The sequence below is a fragment of the Cryptomeria japonica genome, chromosome 1 (assembly GCF_030272615.1).
Source record: "Cryptomeria japonica chromosome 1, Sugi_1.0, whole genome shotgun sequence".
Classification (NCBI taxonomy): domain Eukaryota; kingdom Viridiplantae; phylum Streptophyta; class Pinopsida; order Cupressales; family Cupressaceae; genus Cryptomeria; species Cryptomeria japonica.
In genome coordinates, this window is record NC_081405.1 from 311838233 (window position 1) to 311853078 (window position 14846).

Below are 14846 nucleotides of genomic sequence, written 5' to 3' on the forward strand. Positions count from 1 at the left end.
GAGGTCCGCATGAAGAATTGATTGAGTTATGTGATCATTTTTTTGGTTGGTTTTTTTAGTTGTCCAGCATTGACAATGTTTGATAAATCGATGCATATTGCTCTGGTATTGCAATATCTTTTGTTATGGATGTGTGGAAAGCGTTTTGGACGTTAATGTGTGTCCTTAGTTCAAGTGGTTCATGATTTGGAGGTCTGTAAGTGAATCTTTCAGTTTGATAGTCAGTTGTGTTAATGTTCTTAAGCTCCAATAGAGAGATGATGATTCTAGTAATCCGAGTTGATGCGGTTGTTGTGGTACGATTCACGTTGCTTGTGGATGTTTCTAGATTGTGTTCTATGCATATTGATGGTCTACATTCATTGGTGAGCACGTTATGGATAATTTTCTTAGCCCGATGGTGTTCTTCATGTTCTTGGCCAACATGATGATTGTGGAATTTTGTGGATGATTGAGGCATATTATTAGGTGTGTTTCATTTTCAAGGTGACTTTTTAGGTCCAGACTATGTCTTAGCAGACATTGTTTTGGTCCGCATGCATTGTTGTAGTGTGTGTGGTTATATTTTGTAATTTGTAATATGTGTGGTGAGCCGACCTTGATGATATTCATCCAAGGTTGATGTTATGTATAAATAAATGTTGCAATAATTATGTGAGGTATCTAGACGAGTGAATAGTGTTTTAATCATTTGACAAAAGTGCGAAGAAGTGCGAAAGTGCAGAGTTTGTGTTTTGAGCTTAACCAAAAGTGTAACCAAGCATGAGGAGATGCTATTTTGTCAATTCATGATCATCTGTATGTAATTCGAATGTTATTATGTCAGTGAGCCTTCCCTAAGGGTTGTAGCCCTTCTTGTTTGAGCAGTGAGCTCTAGGTAGTGTGCCTAAATACATGTGCATTCTCCATTGTAATATTTTATTTACTCCTAACAGGGTATTATCTCATTGTGGGTAGGTTCATGTTGTCATTTTATGACACCCTTAGTCCATTAGTAAGAACAGATTAGAGACATGTTCCATGGACCAGTTGATCAAGGATAAAAGTAGTGGTATGTTATATTAGATAATTTGAACATTCTTTTACCTAAAAATTCATTCCTCAGTTATATATATATATATATATATATATATATATATATATATATAATTCCTCAATTATTAATATATTGATAGTTTTTAAATATATTATTAACAATCTTAAAATTTTTGTAAGTTTTATCTTTTTTTAGTCTATAGGAATGGACTGAGCCCCTATTTTTTTTAACATGATTGTGATGGTGATAATGGACCTGTGACCACTTGTTTGCAACAGATGCTTTCAGTCAATCAAACTAGAACTCTACCTTGTGACTATTTGTCTCCAACATCCAATCTAACCAAATCTTCCTCCCACATAGATTTGATCTATTATATATTAGATAATTTTAACATTTTACTTTCTATAAATTTATTTCTCAATAATTAAATAAAAATGAAATTATTAAAATTAAGCAGATCAATAGCAAAAATCTTCAAAACACAATTATGTTATGCAAATTTAGAATTTTGAAGAGGCGCTATCGAGAATAACCCCAGCTTGAGAGATCCTCCCCTAAATTGAATTAAAAACAAATTTAAGGTTGAGGAGTAAGGATGACCGAGTGCTGACGCAGGCGGCGCTGCACTGTACTTGTCATCCCAAAACAGACAGCTGTGCAAAGGAGGTAAAAAGCAAAAAAACACAATTTCAGCTGGTATCAGAGGTCAAAAAGGGCAGGGTAATTGGTGGATAAATCAAATTCCATGTATTGCACAGCCATTGATCTTCAGGCATGTATAAAAAATACCTCCCTTTTGCTTTTTCTTCAGCCATGAGAGGCGGAAGCGCCCCTGCCCGTGCTCGTGCCCGCAGCCCATTTTCTCCATAGCCCACAGAACAGAGCCCAGCGCCCACCCTCCAGAAAATGTACGGTATGCAGTCCCCTGAGCTGCCCGGGGCGGTTCTGAGGCTGCACAACGGAGAGCGGCCCAGCCCCAGCCCTGCCCGGGGAGGAACTGTGCACTATTATTCAACTGCCTCAATACAGAAGGTCAGAAGGTTCAATAAGCTCATCCTCCTCCTCCGCCTCCTCTCACTCTGCTTCTCTCTTGCAGCTTCCATTTTCATGGCTATGAATACCCATACGCCCTCTCCTAGCAACAACACTTCAGGGACTTTACCCACTTCAAACAAGGCAAATTGGTATGATTATGACGCCTTTAGGTAGGTTTATTTATCCGTTCAGCTTGCTTTCTCTTTGCTTTCATTTTGGGTTCTTTTTCCATGTTTCATCTGGTTTTAGCTTGTTTTCCTGTTCTTCTCATTGCCCACAATTTGTTTTGGTTTGTTTAAAATGTGATTAGGGTTTACTTTCTCATCACTTTCATCTTGTGTTCTTTTTCTTTGTTCCATCTGGTTTTAGCTTGTTTCCAAGTTCTTCTCATTGGTTTTAGCTTGTTTCCCTGTTCTTCTCATTGCCCACAATTTTTTTGGGTTTGTTGAAAATATGATCACTATTTGATTTTTAGGGTTTACTGTGTTTACTATTGAAGACATGTTCAAATCTGTTTTACCCTGCTTTTTAATACTCTAATTTTCTAACTGGTGATGAGTTTTTGTAGATATGTGTTTGCTGCAAACGCTATCATTTGTATATACTCGTTAGCCCAAATGGGTTTGGTCATGTGGGAGCTTTTGAGGGTCAACACTTTGTTGCCTGAGATGATCCAAGTTTGGTTTGATTTTGGCCATGACCAGGTAAGCTTTCAGTTTTTGTAGTTTCTGCAGCATATGGCCCCCACTCTTTGGATCTGTCTATTTCTGTTTTTAGATTTTAGCATAGGCAAAATCAAAAGGAATCAAACGTTTTGTTAGGGATTAGAATGATCTAAAATGAATGGAATGGATTTTAGCAGTAAAATCATTAAAAAATGGAAATTGTGTAGATTGCTGAAGTAAAGGTAAAATGAGTATTATGCATGATTCTTTGATTGTTATTAGATTTACAGTCAAAACAAGTGAAGCTATAGGTTCTGTCATAAACTTTACCCAATTGTCAAATGACTGAAAGGAAAGGGAACTAGTTACCTGTGTCAAAATGATTTGGGTAGAAGATGATTTTACTGGAGGAAAGTATTATCTGGCCAAAAAGAAGAAAACCAATAAAAATCGTGAAAGATCAAAATGAAAGATTCGGGAATGTTGACTCACTAGGAGCAAGATTTTACACTAAAGGATTACAGGTATAGTAAGCAAGACTCTGTTTGCTGCTCTATTATCACAATCCTTGCCTTATAAATAGCAGAAAACAAGTTACTTCTGTTGCAGTTCTTTATCACAAACTTGTGTATAACTTGTTATATTTTACAATTTATACCCAAATCAAACTTGTGTATGATTTGGGTAGAAGATGATTTTACTGGAGGAAAGTATTATCTGGCCAAAAAGAAGAAAACCAATAAAAATCGTGAAAGATCAAAATGAAAGATTCGGGAATGTTGACTCACTAGGAGCAAGATTTTACACTAAAGGATTACAGGTATAGTAAGCAAGACTCTGTTTGCTGCTCTATTATCACAATCCTTGCCTTATAAATAGCAGAAAACAAGTTCTTTATCACAAACTTGTGTATAACTTGTTATATTTTACATTAAGGAATGTACATCTTACGGTGACATTTGCATAAGAGAATTTATTTAAATAGGTGATGTCCGTCAAAATTTCAAATTATTATCAAGTTTTACAATAAAAAATTTGATATAAAATTATTTAGGAACCTCATAAAACTTTTTGGGAGCCTTTTATCTTGTGTTTGATATTAATGCCATACTCTTTAGCTGGCTGATTTTATTCGGTCTTCGTAGCATGAAAAGGTGAATCAATAATTTGAATTTGTTGGTGGAATACTTACAGGCATTTGCGTACATGCTGATGTCAGCGAGCTCAGCTGGGACGACATTAGCACAGAACATGAGGAGGGGGCAGAAATGGATAGCGATGGATCACACGTGTAACGATGTGAATGTGTTTTGTGTGCAATCAGACATTGCAATTTCTCTAGGGTTTGCAGCTTTCGTATTCGTGGCGTGCGCGTGTTTGCTGTCTGGTTTCGGAGTCACCTCCTTTATTATTACCAACTCTCGCTTTACATTTAACACTTGACACCGGCACGCCCATGTCGTACAACTGGCACCTGGCGGGGCACAAAGCTTGTCAAGTCACGTGTACCTTTACAACCAAAACAAATGCAATTTCCGGGAGAATATGCGCTACGGGGGGCTACGGGCTACCTATTCCTTATTTATTTGTATTCTTATCTGGAAAGTATTTTAATGCAACACCAGCTTTTTGCGGGCCCCGCTTATTGGTTATTGGCAGTTGTGTGTTGTATTGGTTGGTACTCATCATTTTGCCTCCAACTTGGAAGCAGTTTGGAGCTTTTTTTTCAATTTTATTATCAAGCTTTCAGCAATTTTGTGAGATTAAAGCTTTGTTTAAGAATTTATTTTATTAGTTGTAATTTAATTGGTTGAATTTATGGTATGGTACATTTTTTAATGTATGAAGGTTTAAATTTTTTATAGGTGTAATAAATAAGAGAGGTTGAAATTGTGTCTTTTGTAATTTTGGTTTAATGAATCTTGTAATCTTCGCTTTTTGATTTGCATTATGATAAGGTGATCAACATAGTCATACATCTTGTAGTAATGAAAGATCTCGTTCGAGTTTTTCAATTTTGTTAGATTTTGTTGAACAATTGTTTTTAATACACATGTAGGTTGGAAAAAAAACTCTTTGCAATTTTTTATATGGAAATGAGTATTGTTTTCAATTTTGTTCATTTTTGTCATTTGTGTGGCGATACAAAATGACATCTTGCTTCTTGCAATTGAATAGTGTTGCTCAAGTCTTGGTCCCCAATTCAAAACTTAACTTGTTCTATACCATTTTACAAGTTATGTGAGTCATACTTCGAAGTTGTCGGTGTTTTAGTTGAGCTCCAAAATGCTTGTCAAAGTTCGACAGTCCATTTTGAACTAGTCAAGCTTTCATTTCTTTGTGTCTTTTGTATCTTGTTGGCCTTATTCAAAAGTTCCACTTCTTGGGTTGATCTTTGACACTTCACTTAATGTTAAGTTTTCAACATATTTCCCTTGTCGAGTTTTGATGTGTAAGGTTGAACCTTAGTTTTTTTTTGTTTCGAAAGGTTGAACCTTAGTTTTTTTTGTTTCGAAAGTCTTTATCTAGTGTTTAAGTCCAAGTTCAAAATGGAGCATTGGACTTTGACAGTGGTTCTCAAACGATTGTTAGGATTCAACATTGAAGATGGTACTGCAATACAAAGGATTGGGTGCAATGTTATAAAGATTCAATTCAAGAAGTACTTTGGAACCCAATGGGAGTTATGGAAGTTTCTTACGAAACATTGTGTGTTTGAAAGCAAGTTCAAGAATTGGAGGCATCCTACAACACCTTATTACGAACCATTCTTTTCTAAGGCATGAAGAGGATTATTGGTAGGAGACTTGCACATAGTCATCCAAAGTGAGTTCTAAAGCATGAAGTGAAACCTGACAAAGTAATTGGCAGTTTTTGAAAGGTGATTAAGTGACGCAAGTAGGAGGAAAGTCGATCATTGATGGCATTGTAAAGTGGCAAATACCAGTATTGAATGCTTGGTTTTAATTTCTTTCCTTTTATGTTCCAAAGATCATTATTTATGATTCGCCATGTCAGAAACAGAGAGAGAGAGAAGTCGAGGCATAAGATTTTCTGTGCTAAGGTCATCATCACAAAGGGGTAAACTACTCAATAGAGCAAACATAATTTGAGCTTAATTTCACTTCCATTTGAGGATTGCAAGAAAATGGGAGGTATTAGGGTTTGGAATTTGGATTGTGGTGGGTTTAACCGGGTAGAAATAAACATGAATCATGAAGTATAAATTTTTGGGATATAATCACCTCAATGGTTTGGAGTGCATATGTTAGAGGTAGGCGATACTAAGCTGGGTTATGTGAATCTAGATGAGTTCTGGTAGAGAGTAAATGACCCAAATTGTCACCCAATTACCAAAAAAATAGTGGACAATAGGTTATCCAGGTGACAACGTTCCTTTTAGTTATTCAATGTGTAGATTTGGTACTAGAGTACATTCAAAAGTACGAACCAAATACTGAAGAAATCAAAACTCAGGATAATAGGGTCTTGGTAATCTTCAACCCTGCTACCATCCAAAATTTATTCTGGCTTCGAATAGAGCAAAGTATGCTCATTGGGACTTTGTTTTGTCTCAGCATTAAGAAAGGAGTGTATAGGAACATAATCGCTAAAGAGTGGTTCACATTGTCGAGGAAACGACAATCCAAGCTGCCCCAAATAATTCACAAGTCATTCTTAAAGGGAGAAATTACGGAAATGATTGTATTGTTGGATAGGCTCAAAGGAAATGAAGACACATTCAACCTAGAGGAGTGGATGTTTTTCTTCGTCCAAGTAATGTATGCTGGAACTTATTATCTTGATTGGGCTAGCTTGATTAGTGATCGAATACATGATATGATCATTGGGCTTCAGTGGAACAAGTTTTTCTATATGTCCTACCTATTATATGCCCTAGCTTGTACTCGGTATTGGCCTCAACTAGAGTTTGTTGAAGATTTTGATGATAACATTCATATTTATTATTACCACCTTGGCTTGAAGTTACATAAAAGTTACACTAACTGTTGCAAGGTTGATTAGAATGAGCTTTTTATGTGTTGGACACATTGATGTCAACATGCTTTGGTTGTCATTAGTGACTAATTGGTATAAGTGATGTTGAACTTTCTATGCAGTTGAGTTGTGAGATTTGCTTTGCATATCTTCTATGTTGCACATCTATTCATGCAGTTTGGATATGTTGTTAAGCTATGTTTAGAAATGATATATTCTAGATTTGGTGCTCTAGATTGTTGTGATGAGGAAGATGTGTTTACCAATATGTTTGATAGTGTTTTCGTATGAAATGCATGCTCCACATTTCTCCGTGTTACATATGGTTTATGACGTTGCGGTTTTAGAGTTAAGTTGATAATGTCCCTAGATTCATTCTATTCAATTGGCACGTGTTCTTGGACTTCAAAAGCATGATTTTCAAGTTCGATGGTGTTTACTCTAGGTTTGGTCGACCTCAAGTGTTTACACTTCACATTGTTGCTCCGATTATGGATTATTGTATAACGTGTTTGATTATTATTTTGTTCCTAGTTAAGATGTGTTGTGGTCCACTTTACATTCTTTTCTACAGCGGGAATGTTTAGTGTTGACTTAATTTGAACTACGTTCAGTTAAGTTGCTTAGCTGACCTTGGGAGACTGCGCATATGTGAGGATGATATAAATAAGGGTAGAGATAATTTGTTGAGGATGATGTGGGTGGTGTGTGTGAAAAATGATCTATCTTCCTAACTGTTTGATGATTGATGTTGAGTTGGTGAAAAGTGTTGAGTAGTGTGAGCTTTCATGTGCTAGCTACCAAAAGTAGTGAGCCAAAGGTATCTATAGATCTTGTGGTTGTAGAAGTGCAACAGTGGTGGATTATTTCTCTTTTATTCTTCTTCATTCTAGTAATGAGCCCTTTGACAGTGAGCCTTTTTTTCTTTCTCTCGAGCAATGAACCCTTTGGTAGTGAGCTTTTCTTTGTAAAAGTCACCTTAATTGCTGTCACCCTAACAAGTGTTCATATATTGAGAATAGCTTCTATGCGGTTTTTCCCCTAACAGGGTTTTCCACGTAAAATCTGGTATCTCATTGTGTATGGTGTGCTTTGGTGTTTGCATGCTCATATCTTTATGTGGATTATGTGTTAAGTTATTGCAAAACTGATTTAAGAAATAGAATTAAGATTTTATACAACTAAATCACCACCTCCCTCCCAATTGTTTTGTGCGTTAGAATATTTAACAATTGGTATTAGAGCTTTGGTTCCTTGGAGAAGAGCTTAATTGCTTGAGGAGATTCTGATGGCGCACAAATTGACAATCCCCATGTTTGATGGGTCTAACTATGCTTTCTAGAAAGTGAAGATGCAAGGTTACATGATTTCTCTTGGCTATGAAGTATGAAAATCTATTACAAAGAAGTATATTAAACTGCAGACTAGGGTGATCACTTTGGATGAGATCAATGATTTTGAAGACAATGGAAATGCAAAGTTTTCTATCTTTAGTGCTCTTTCTAAGATTGAATTAAAAAAGGTTGTATCTTTGGAATCTGCTTATGAAGTTTGGGATAAATTATAAGCAACTTATGAAGGAGTTGATACTATTAAAGAAGCCAAGTTGTAGAATGCTAAAACTAAATACGAATGCATGTGGATGGATGAAGGAGATGATATAACTAGCTACTTGTAGAAGATAGATGATGTTGTAAATGAGATCAAAGGTCTTGGAGGTAACTTACTAGTGGAAGATGAAGTTGTGAAAAAAGCTACTAAAAAATCTTACTACTAAACCCTATAGCTCTAAAGTTTCAACAATAGAATAATTACATAATCAAAATAAGTACACTAGAGAATACTTGTATGACTCTTTACTTCTTGAGATGAGAGAATTTGGTACTTCTAATGCAAGAATAGAGACACAATTTAAGGCTACTAGATCAACGAAAGATGAGGAATTTGATGAAGAGAACTTTGATGATATTCAGGAGAACTTTGTGAGAAGGATGAAGAAAGGAACTAGAAAGTATAAAGGTAAATTTCCCTTTAAATGTTTCAGATTTGGAAAGATAGGTTATTATGCTTATAGATGCCTTGATATAATTGCAAATAAACAGATTCATTAAGAAGGTTTATTATGTTAAAGTAGATGCAAATATTTCTGATGATGAAGAAGGCAATGAATGCTTGTTCTTGGTTGTAAAGGAAGAATCTTGTACTACTAACCCTGATATAATTGTGAAAGAAAAAGCTTTCAAAGATGCTGCTAAAACAAAAGGTACCATTGTATATGTTTTTCTTGCTAGAAGAGTTAAAGATGAATGGATTATTGATAGTGGATGTTCAAATCATATGACTGGTGACAAGAGTAAATTTGTAAATCTTGAAAAATTTGATAGAGGAGTTGATAGATTTGAAGATGGTCAAACAACTAAGATAGTTGGAGTTGGTTCAATCAACTTTGATGGCATACATAATACTAACACTGTTTTCTATGTTAAAGCCTTGAATATAACCTTTTAAGTGTTGGTCAAATGTGTGGAAATGGATATAATCTTGTTTTTCAGGATGATGGGTGTGAGATCAAAAAAAGGTCTGAAACCTTGATTGCAATAGGAAAGAGGATAGATGGAAATGTATATCAGTTGAAGACTACTGGCGGATATTGCTTGATGGCACAAATTTCTAAGATTTGGCAATGGCATCAGAGGATGTGTCACATTAATTTTGATAATCTAGTGAGGATTAGTCCAATTCAAGTTGTGAGAGATTTGTCGAAGATCACAAAGCCCACTAATGATATTTGCAAAAATGTCAAGTTGGAAAGCAAACAAGGAGATATTTCAAAGTTAAGGAACAAAATTCTACTAGACTATTGGAGTTAATGCACATTGATCTTTGTGTACCGACCAGAACTAGAAGTCAACAAGGTGACATGTATTTCATGCTCTTAATTGATGATTACTCTAGAATGACTTGGGTTACTTTTTTAAGAGAAAAGTCTAAAATATTAGAAAATTTTAAGAAATTCAAGGTCATGGTTGAAAATGAGGTAGATAGAAGAATAAAATGTTTGAGGTTTGATAGAGGTGGAGAGTTTACTTCTGATGAATTCAATACCTTTTGTGAGAATCATGGGATAAGAAAATACTTGTTTACTCCTAGGACACCACAATAGAATGGTGTAGTTGAAAGGATTAATAGAATAATTCAAGAAGCTTCTAGAACAATGATGAATGAATCAAGTTTACTGGAAATCTATTGGAAAGAAGTAATACACATTGTAGTACACACTCTTTATAGAGTACAAATTAGAAGGAATCATGTGAAGACATCTTATGAACTTTGGTATGGAAGGACTAGCCATCTGTGAAATATTTTAGAGTATTTGAAAGTAAATGCTATATTAGGAGAGATGAAGAAAATTTGGAAAAGTTTGATACAAGAGCCGATGAAGGTATTTTTCTTGGCTACTCTACTAAAAGCAAAGCTTATAGGTGTTATAACAAAAGAATTAGAAGAATTGTTGAAAGCATTAATTTGAAAGTTGATGAAGACACTTCAAAGAATACAGTTGTGGAAATGGGATATGAATCTGCCGAATCTACTAGAAAACTAGAAGAACAAAAAGGCTGAAGAAATAGAGGTACCTGATGATAAGGAAAATGCTCCAGAAATTGCTCCTAAGACTTTGAGATATGTGCAGAAGTCATTAAGAGAAACAAATTATTGGAGACAAGAAAAAAGACATTTTCACAAGAAGTAAAGTTGCTGAAGAACAAGTGAACTTATGCTTAATTTCAGAAACAAAATAAAAAATAGTGAAGGATGTTTGTAGTGATCAGCATTGGATAAAAGCTATGCAAGAAGAATTGGAAAAAATTAAGAAGAATCAAACTGGGAACTTGTCCCAAGACCGGTTGACAAGAATGTGATAGGAACTAAATGGGCATTTCAAAACAAATTGGATGAGGATGGTCACATAGTGAGAAACAAGGCAAGAATTGTATGTAAAGGCTACTTACAGGTAGAAGGAATATATTTTGAGGAAACTTATGCTCATGTCACAAGAATGGAAGCTAGCAGAATGTGTCTGGATTTTGCAACACACAAGGATTTCAAGATCTATCAAATGGATGTGAAGTTTGCATTCCTGAATGGAGAATTGAAAGAGGAAGTATATATAGAATAATTGGAAGGATTCAATCTATCAGACACTCTGGATATGGTCTGTAAATTGAAGAAAGCATTGTATGGACTGAAGCAAGCTCCAAGAACTTGGTATGCAAGGCTTGATAGGTATTTTCTAAAGCAAGGGTTTCAAAAAGGTATTGCTGACAGTAATCTCTATTTTAAGGTTGTAGCAAATGGCATCTTGATTGTAGTTGTTTATGCGGATGATATAATCTTTGGACGAAATGATGGTACGTGCAAGAATTGTTTTGATGAGATGCAAGAAGAGTTTGAAATGTCTATGATTGGGGAGATGGATTTTTTTCTTGGTTTACAAGTCAATTAGAAGGATGATGGTATACTTATTTAACATTCTAAGTATGTTAAGGAAATGTTGAAGAAGTTTGGAATGAAAAATGCTCAACTTGTATGTACTCCTATGACTATTGGTTGTAAGTTGAGCAAAGATGTTGAATCATGGGAGACTAATCAGAGCATATATAGATCAATGATTGGAGTTTTATTGTATCTGACTACTACTAGATCGGATATCATGCATGTTGTTTGTCTTTTGGCTAGATTTCAACAAGATCCCAAAGAGACACATGTTGTTGCCGTGAAAAGAATTTCTAGATACTTGAAAGGAATAGAAGACTATGTTCTATGGTACCCTAAAGGATCTAATTTCACTTTGATTGCCTATACAGATGCAGATTGGGCTAACTGAATGGATGACAGGAAAAATACTAGTGGGGGTGCATTTTTCCTTGGACCCTGGTTGGTTGCTTGGTCAAGTAAGAAACAAGATTTAATATCTCTATCTATTGTTGGAGATAAGTATATTGTTACTGCTACTTGCTACACCCAAGTATTATGGATGAAACAAACTTTGAAGGATAGTGGAATATTGCTTGATGAACCTATTTCTATCTTTTGTGACAATACTAGTACAATAAACATTTCTGAGAATTTGATATTGCATTCAAGAACAAACATATTTCAATTTAGTACTTCTTGAGGGAGAAAGATTTGGAGAATGAAGTGAATCTTGATTATGCACCTACAAAGGAACAAACTGCTAATATTTCTACTAAATCTCTTGCTAAAGATACTTTTGAATATCTTTGTGAGAAATTGGGGGTTATTATCCCTCCTTTTCGGAGCTAAATGCATATAAAGATGCATTAGTCTAGTGAACTTCACGAATACTATTATTCCGGACTAATGATTTGATGCTACCTCTTAGGGGGAGCTAGGTGCAGTTGTATGTTTTTGAAGAGTTGAACAAAATGAGTTGATAGTTTTTGTATCTGAGCCTTTGTCCTCGATGACAAAGGGGTAGAGAATGAGAAGATAATTAACTTGGCAATTTGGGAGAGAAAGCGAAAAGAACTGGTTTCTTGGATTTTGCTATGAGAGTTGTTGTCGTTGGTGTGTTGGCATCAATTAAAAAAGGGGAGATTGTCGCAAGGTTGATAAGAATGAGCTGTTTATGTGTTGTCATTCATGTCAACATGCTTTGCTTGTTATCAGTGTCTAATTGTTATAAGTGATGTTGAGATTTCTTTGCAGTTGTAGTGAGAGATTTTCTCCACATATCTTCTATGTTGCACATCTATTCATGCAATTTGGATATGTTGTTAAGATATATTTAGAGATGATATATACTAGATTTGGTGCTCTAGATTGTTGTGATGAGGAAGTTGTGTTTAAAAATATGTTTGACAATTTTTTCGTATGAAATGCATGCTCCACATTTCTCCGCGTTATGGTTTTTGGCATTGCGGTTTTGAAGTTAAGTTGATAATGTCTTTAGCTTCATTCTATTTAGTTGGCACATGTTCTTGGACTTTAGAAGCATGATTTTCAAGTTTGATAGTGTTTACTCTAGGTTTGGATGACCTCGGGCATTTACACTTTATATTGTTGCTCCAATGATTATGGATTGTTGTATAACATGAACAATTGTGGAGGCACCTATGACTGATACTATGCTGGCACTAGTGGAGGTCCCATTGGTGGTGGTATTATTGTTGGGCCATGTACCTATGGTGCCACCTGTCCCTATACCTGTATCGGTGTTGCCTACACCTTTACTTGAGGGTTCTGTTCTCCCCTCCCTCGTCCCCTCCTCTAAGCTCTCCTTCCCCGTCCTCTCTTTGCTCCTCCATCCTCTCCACCTCTGCCTCCCTCCTCTCTATCTCCTCTATCATCCCCATCTCCTCCAACAACTTGATCGAATGCTTGTGCCACCTCATATGGTCCCAATAACCCTATAATAGTGAGTTGTGTTGGTCGGTGGAACTCCCACCACACTACATATGCACCTATCATCCCAACATCTACTACATCTAGCCTTGGATCCCAATCCACTAGAATCATCCTTGTGAAGCTAGTCTATACCATGAATGGGCTATGGTGTCTCCCCATGTGCATGTCTCTCGTGTCACCCATGGGTGTGTAGGCGCCTCACCAATAATATCCTGCTGCAACCCAAATTATCTCATGACTCGGTGAGGCAGGCACTAATCTATAACATGGACCACTTGACCCATCAACCAACATTGTGTCTACACAAAGGATAAATAATATGCATCCCCAACCCACTACTCACATAACCTATACGACCGCCATGTGAATTCCATAATCTCATTAATACATTGCCGCTAGTAGCCCATGGAACCCACTAAAATATAATACAATAGTCCTCCATATATATCAATGTATGGAAATTGTAGCTACTGACCTCTAACCCCCTAGTGGTTGACATACAACTATATGCTCAAATGCCCATATATGTAGCAATGTGACTCTAGTACCCAAGTTCTTGTACCCTTGATAGACACACATGTGAATACCGTGGTACAATTTCCTTGGTAGTGTGTAACCCTAGGCAAACTGAAGAACATCCTACATAATAAGGTATAGCAACTTGGCCTAACCGATTGAGAATCCATTCCCAATGAGGTCAGGCATCATTTGTCCACTAATTAGCCCACAAAGATATAACACCAACCTTACAATCACCGATGTTGCTCCATGGCCAACTCTAGTATCATCCACATCCGGTCTATCAGCAAGTCATCTATTTGACAAACATCACGTAGGTAATGGTCTCTATTCTATATTCAGTACTCTAGGATCACTCGTTGAATGGGCACTTGTAGTATGTCCCACATGTCATCTAGGGTAATAGACACCTCTCCTGTTAGAAGATGGGATAAGCATGTGTCAATATGCCATCGCTCTACAACTATCATCATCATCGTTGTATGTGCTCAAATCTTTGGCCACTCATGTACCCATTGCAATCTAGCATGTACTAAAACCATCCTCTCCATGTTGCTCAATCTGTGCCAATAATGCATGGCCATTGACCAACACTCCCACAACTGCAATTGACCTAATGACTCCTGCATCCATGATTCAACCCATATCAACCATCTTCTTTCTATCCTAGCCTAAACATTTCCCCTCTCAATGGCTTGGGGCATCCCCTAGATGCCCCTCGTACCTTTTCCCTCATCCATTTTCTCCCCCATAGCCCCTTCCCGTGAAGACGAACTTTCTCCCGATTGAGACAACGAAACCACACCACCTGTGCCATTTTACAAGGCGCAGATGACATTTTCCTAGTCTACTTTCCCTCCCCTTTTCTTGCACAACACAGGCGTTGATTCTCAAATTGACACCAGTGCATGCGTCAATTCTCAAATCGATGCTAGTGCATACACCCCACCATCTGCATAGAGGGTGATTCATCGCAAAGATGCTAATCCATGGACCCAGATGTTGAACAAGCGATTAACGTCTGGGCCCTGTCATGTTTTCTTCCTCATTGATGATCCTAATTTTTACCTAGATACCATAAATGACAAGTGGGATCATGGGTACGTATCTATGGGTTGTACTTGGGTGGCCATTGGAATAGTTTGACCTTCTCACCTCAT

At 36.5% G+C, this 14846-nt stretch overlaps 1 protein-coding gene across 1 annotated transcript; it reads left to right on the forward strand.

Moving 5' to 3' along the window:
* Positions 1–1752: 1752 nt before the first annotated feature.
* Positions 1753–4391, forward strand: LOC131049729 (CASP-like protein 4C1). The gene is made up of 3 exons (XM_057983793.2): positions 1753–2244; positions 2643–2778; positions 3934–4391. The coding sequence occupies exons 1-3, from the start codon at positions 1946–1948 to the stop codon at positions 4180–4182; spliced, it is 684 nt and encodes a 227-aa protein (XP_057839776.2). The 5' UTR covers positions 1753–1945; the 3' UTR covers positions 4183–4391.
* The last annotated feature ends 10455 nt before the right edge of the window (positions 4392–14846 follow it).

Coding starts and splice junctions, on each gene's coding strand:
- LOC131049729 (XM_057983793.2), top strand. CDS start 1,946: ATGTACGGTATGCAGTCCCCTGAGCTGCCCGGGGCGGTTCTGAGGCTG. Junction 2,245..2,642: donor TATGATTATGACGCCTTTAG/GTAGGTTTATTT, acceptor GAGTTTTTGTAG/ATATGTGTTTGCTGCAAACG. Junction 2,779..3,933: donor TTGATTTTGGCCATGACCAG/GTAAGCTTTCAG, acceptor GAATACTTACAG/GCATTTGCGTACATGCTGAT.